Raw genomic sequence first — 6,555 nt, 5'->3', positions numbered from 1 at the left:
TCAGAATTTTATGATTTTCAACAATATTTTTTACATTGCTGAATGTGATTGTTGGCTTTTTAGTAGCAGTATCATTTAAAGGTAACTTGACCTAACTGCTGGTAGTACCACAATAATTGTTTTCAAGTAAAAAAAATTTTAAATGCATTGTTAAACAGTACACACTTGATTAAGATCTTTGGAACGTTCTCCAAGTGAATAATTTATTTTAAGTTTATTTTCACAGTTAAATTTGTTGCTGACCCAGTTTTTGCTACTACAATCTGATCCGGCGGATCAGATTGTAGTAGCAAAAAATTTTCATCGGATAATTGTATTAACTCGCTAAAACATTTTTTTTGTAGAATTAAATTTAATTCTGCCATCCCAATCCAGTAACGCCACACGCGAGCAGGATGGAGCCGATGCAGCGACTGTCGCAGCAACAGCACTCCCACACTTTTACCAGTCTAACGAACGACAATAACAATTTTTACGTTAACCTGAAAAATGACAATAATTACTATCTAGACAGAAATGACGTTAATGAAAACAACAACAACAACAGAAATAGCATCAACAACAAAATCTCTAAAAATAAGAATATCAGAAACGATAATTTTTATAAAAACCACAACAGAAACAACGACAACAACAACAACCATAGAAACAACAACCATAGAAACAACAACAACAACAACCTCGACTACCAAAACAACGACCAGCGTTTGGCCTCACAGCAAACCAACTCGAACGTAAAACACAAAAGCAAAACTAAGCATAAACAAACGAACAACAACTACTACATCAGCAAAGTAAACAACAACGACAACGACAACGCCGACGACAGCAACAATGCACTAAACACAGACACGCAAGTTTTCGCCAAACAGAACGTAACATCGCATCAAGGTGACCGTGCGATGTTAACCTGCATAGTAAGCAACCTTGGCACCAAATCGGTTAAGTTTCTGTGTTTTGCTTTTATTAATTAATTTTGGCAAATTAACTTTTAAAAATCATTTTTATTGATTTTTTTTAATTATGTGTATATTACAATAAAATAATTTTTATATAAAAATAGAAATTTGAATCATATTTGTACACGGCATATACATGAATTTTATAATCGTTTATCCCTCCTACCCATTTTTTTTCATTTTCGCGTATACATGTTAGCGTGTGTACCTGCTTGCACATGTTTGGTCATGTACGTACATTATGGTTATGTAAATTAATTATGGTTATGTATGTACATTACAAACACATACACACTCATACACAAATACATTCTAACCCAACACAGACACACACACCACATACACAGAGACACACAGGCACACACAGAGACACACACAGAGACACACACAGATACACACATACAGACAGACCACAACGTGTTGACATACTGTCACTACTCACTCTTCTATATTAATTGTTTTGTTTATCTGTAACTTTTTTAAACGGACGTCTCCCACAAATATATTACTTCACGTTCTTTCTCTGATGCGGCAGACATCCATCTGAGCCGCATGAACCACGCCTTACTTCTGCAGTGCAGCGGTCGGCAACCGCACGACACACTCCACTGGCAATTAAATGCATACTCCCATGCAGTTGGAATGGAAATAAAATAGAAAAAATAATTTGTCTACTCTTCTGGTGAAATATTTAAAACAAAATGTTTGAATAACGTACCCACTTTTAAAATTGAACAACTCTTATAAATAAATGCACCCTCATTACTTCATTACTACTACTCAAATGATGAATAAATTTATTCATCAAAAATTTAAGAACATTCTCCTCAGAGGCATGCAATCAATAAATTTTTTTATTATTAAAATTCTACCTTCCATGAAAAGCGAATTTAATTTGTCTAAGATTTTTTTTGCCGTCTTTTTTCAATTTGAAAGGATTTGAAAATTTGTTTTATTTTTTTTTTTTTATTTGAATGAAATTTCCTGATGAAGTTGAGTTTGAGTGCTTCATTTAAAGAAATTATACGTAACTGTCTTTTAAACGCTTTTTGAATCTGAAAACCATTTTAAATATTTTTGTCAGTGAAAAACCTTTTTGTATTCAGTAAAAATAACAGCTGAAAAAAATATTTGTTAGCATTTTTTGTTTTCAATCAGAGCCGTATTTAAAATTTGACAGAAATAACAAAAGTCTAGAGTATCAAATTTTCAATGGTAAAAAATTTTTGAATTTAAAAAGTTAGCTAGCATAATAAAATATCGGCAATTCAAAATTACATTAAACCAAACGACGTCTGGCCGCCTGCATGGTTCTTGCCTAGTATCCATGGCGCTAATGAGATTGTACGCTATCTAAACAGGGTTAGGAACTAGATTAGGTTGGGAATTATAGAAAATGTTTTTTTTTTTTTTTAATTGATGTTTTAATTTTCATCCAAAACTGGTGAGCCATGACGACAACTCTACTTGAAGTATTTTTCAAATTGTGATGTGAATCGAGCAGATGAGTGGCGGTAATGTGATTGCGTTCGTGTTTGTTACCAGATGACAACGTTCGAAATTCATGTCGAAATTTCTGGCCAACTTTAAATCTGCTGTTTACTTTAACGTAATGTTGCATACTGAAAACATTTATATGTTAGACAATTTAGAGACGCAGAAAATAAAGAAGAATCGGTATTATTATTATATTATTATTAATAATAATAATTATTATTATTATTATTAACAACATAAAAATCAATTTTTAAAAAATGTTACTAACATTTTTATGAAATTTTTTAAAAAAATATTCGATCATGAATAAAACATGCCGACGTAACGAGCAAGTGCATTTACATTTTTCGTCATTTCGTATTTCATCACATTACACTATATGCTATGATATCATGTGATATCCAACTTTTATATTTTGCATTCTACGCCTTGATCGTCATTTTCCAGATTGATTCTGGCAGATGTGGCTTTGTTAGTGCGTGTGTTTTTACCTTAGCAGTATTGTGAGTATCAACTTTCTGTTTGAGACTTGCCAGCAAGTTTTAAATCATTATTTCAAAAGTAGAAATGACTTTTATAGCAGCATGAGAAAAATTATTATTAAATGATATTGTTATCATTATTTGTTAATAGCATAACGAAATAACTAACTGCCCGATTTACTTAATTAGCCTAATTATCTTTATACATGACTAATTACTGTTAATAATTGTCTTGTTATGGTTTTAAATGGCAAACAACTCAAAAAACAACAAAGAACTGACAATATTGAACCAAAAATACTGAAAAGTATTTATTTCTCATTTCCGTCCAATAAACGCAGAAATGTACATACAGAATTATTCTCGCCCTGACAACACTGTGAAATAATTCAAATTAAATTAAAATGGCTGGTGGGATGGTATAGTGGTATAGAGCTTGGCGGCATTCCTATTGCAGTGGACTTGATTCGATTGCAAAGAAATCCCCGAATATCACATGCAATAATTGCACTTCTGACAGTCCTAATCAAATATCTTTAACCTTTAATCAAATATTTGTAATGATATATACATATATGTTTATCAGATATTTAATAAGCAAAATTTTATAACGAAACTATTGTAAAAAAAAATAACCTAGGCCCGTGTGGGAGTGAAACAAATGAATGCTTGTAGACAAGTCGGATAATATCTCTGTGTATTCAATCATTCTGTGTATCTTTAGCGTTGTAGTGAATAGTATTGAGTGAAAAATTCACGGTTGGATGGATACAAAACAAATGTTTCGTATGCGTTTGTTTGTGTGTTTTTTGTATGTGTATAAGTCAGTGTGTGTAATGTATGTGTGTATGTTTATGTATGTGTGTATGTACGCATACACACGCATACACATATGCGTGTGTGTGTTCGTTTGTCTGTCTGAATGTTTGTTTGTGTGAGTATGTATGTGATACTCTAATACTAGAAACAACCTAAACTACAAAACACAGACGTTTGTGATTCTGTGGTGTAGTGTGGCTTGGTGGAGTTTGGTGGGATGTGGCTTGGAGTGGTGTAGTGTTGTGTGGCCTAGATGTGGCTCGATGTAGTGCAGTGTGGATGTGGCATGGTGTGGTGTGTGTGGATGTGGCTTAGTATAGCGCAGACGACGTGTGGCAATGACGTTGGCTCCTAAAGAGATATGGCTCGCTTGAGTGACTCACGCGCAGTGAGGCATGTGACGTCTTCCATACGTCAATGTCACCATTAATGTTATTCTTCTTCTGCTCTTGTTCATATTTACTCTATTTACTATTGCATTGTGTTACTGCATTAATGTAAATATAATGAAAAGTAACGGGTGTTAGGTGAAATAACAATAATATCTATTATTATTATTATTATTATTATTATTATTATTATTATTATTATTATTATTATTCAACACTTTTGAAATTTCGCCAATAGGACTTTATAATTCTTTCAATTTATCTCAAACTAAAATAAACTGGCGTGACGATTTTAGATCTAGCTTAATTAATCAATTCTGCGATAGCATCTACTTACGCAATATATTGTGACAGAAATAAAGCTTGACTCTAGTTTTTATATTATTTTATCATCCTTGTACACATTCATAATGACGAGCATTGATGTTAAATTATCCATTATTTTAATCTTTTAACTATTATAATAATTGATCATTTTATATTTAATTGTAATTTCTTTTTTTTACTTATATTTTGGCTTATGAAGAAATAAAAGAGTTCTCATTATTATTACTACTACTACTACTACTACTACTACTACTACTACTACTACTACTACTACTACTACTACTACTACTACTAATGTTTTTTCCATTATAATAAAATTAACATTACATTAACATAACATTAGCATAACACTAACATAACATTAACATAAAATTAAATGAAATAACATTTCGCAACAGGTATCATGGAAGAGGCAGGGCGATTCTCATCCATTAACGATCGGTTGGTGTCATACATAAATATATTTGATATACGTATATCATAATAATAATAATAATAATAATAATAATAATAATAATAAAAGTTTTAAATAGTATAATTTCATTGTTGTCACAATTGAGAGAGAAATAACATCAACAACACATCACCAGTTGACCTGGAGGACAAACAATTTTTTAAATGTTGAAATTTTTAAATTTGACGGGCCAAGAAACAAATTTGTTCCAGTTTGGTGTCAAAGGTCACTGACAACACCAACGACGAAACCATCACCAGGTAACTCAGCGTTTGTGTCAGACTCTCGCCTGAGTGTGAACTTCAACCAGGTGAGCGACGAGTGGTCGCTCATCATACAGGACATCAAGTTGGCCGACGAAGGCGTCTACGTCTGCCTGGTCACCACAAAAGATCTTAAGTACAATGCCTCCGCTACAGTTTGGCTCAACGTTAAGAGTTAGTAATTTAATCTGTGTGTGGGTTTGTGTGTGTGTGTGTGTTTGTGTGGTGTGTGTGTGTGTGCGTGCGTGCCTGAGTAGATTTTATATTTGAATTATATTTCGGCAAATTTTTTTAAAAGTTTTTTCAGTTTTTTATGGAATTAATTTGGCATTTTTAGTTGATTTTTAATTTTTTTATTTCAACTTCTTTCTCAAATTCCTTCTCCGTCATTAACTCAAAAAGTACATTGCTGCGAAGTTGCAGTGCATCATTCGCGCCAAGTTCCACCTCGCACGACCAACTCAACATCGGCGTTAATTAATCCATCACTAAGGACGAACGTCTTAATCAATCAGTGATCAAACCATTACAAATTGTCAACCAATCGCTATCAACCAGCCAACCATCAGCGAACCACAATCAACCAATGGAAATCATTCACTCAATCTCAAAAAATCAATCGCTGCCAACTAATTCATAATGGCCAACTATTCACAGCCAACTAATTCAAAATAGCCAACCAATCACAACCAACTAATTCAAAATGGCCAACCAATCACAACCAACTAATTCAAAATGGCCAACCAATCACAACCAATTAATTCAAAATGTCCAACCAATCACGACCATCCAACCAAACCAGCCATTCAGATTTCAGGAACGACGTACGTGGAGGTGGGGCAAACCATCAATTTATCCTGCAACGTCACGGGTAGGCCCCTCCCACCGCACCACGTCACGTGGTACAAAGATGACGAGGTCATTATTTTTGACCCGCGACAGTCAAAGGTCAAGGTGAATCAGACTTTGTTTCAGAACAACTACGTGAGTAGGCTGGAGATTACGAGGGTGGTCTCGATAGATACAGCCTGGTACACGTGTAGGTCGTCCAACGATGATTCAGACAGCATTCATGTCCAGGTATTGAATGGTAGGTTCTTCCTCTTTCACTCTTGTAAAAATTAACCTGTATCAATCAATCATTCAATCAATCAATCAATCAATTGATCGATCAATCAATCAATCAACCAATCATCAATCATCGGTCAAACATTATTTATATAACGATTTCTCCGAAACGTAAGCACACTTACAATTAATAAATTAATGAGCATTTCAATGAGAGTATTGAAATTAGTTTTAGTTTTTTTTGCCTTCCAATGTTTTCCCGCCATTTTTGGTTGACATAAACGAAAGTGAAACTAA

The 6,555-nt window shown here is 33.4% G+C and overlaps 1 protein-coding gene across 1 annotated transcript; it reads left to right on the top strand.

Annotated features, from left to right (window-relative positions):
• Positions 1-863: 863 nt before the first annotated feature.
• On the top strand, positions 864-6,282 carry HELRODRAFT_123056 (hypothetical protein; the record flags this gene model as incomplete). Its single annotated transcript, XM_009013068.1, has 4 exons — positions 864-941; positions 4,872-4,914; positions 5,188-5,364; positions 5,993-6,282. Coding segments are annotated over 4 exons (588 nt in total), but the record flags the coding sequence as incomplete, so codon positions are not given.
• Positions 6,283-6,555: the final 273 nt, after the last annotated feature.

The sequence above is a fragment of the Helobdella robusta genome, assembly GCF_000326865.2.
Source record: "Helobdella robusta unplaced genomic scaffold HELROscaffold_11, whole genome shotgun sequence".
Taxonomy (NCBI): Eukaryota; Metazoa; Annelida; class Clitellata; order Rhynchobdellida; family Glossiphoniidae; genus Helobdella; species Helobdella robusta.
This window is presented reverse-complemented; position numbering and strand designations above follow the sequence as displayed.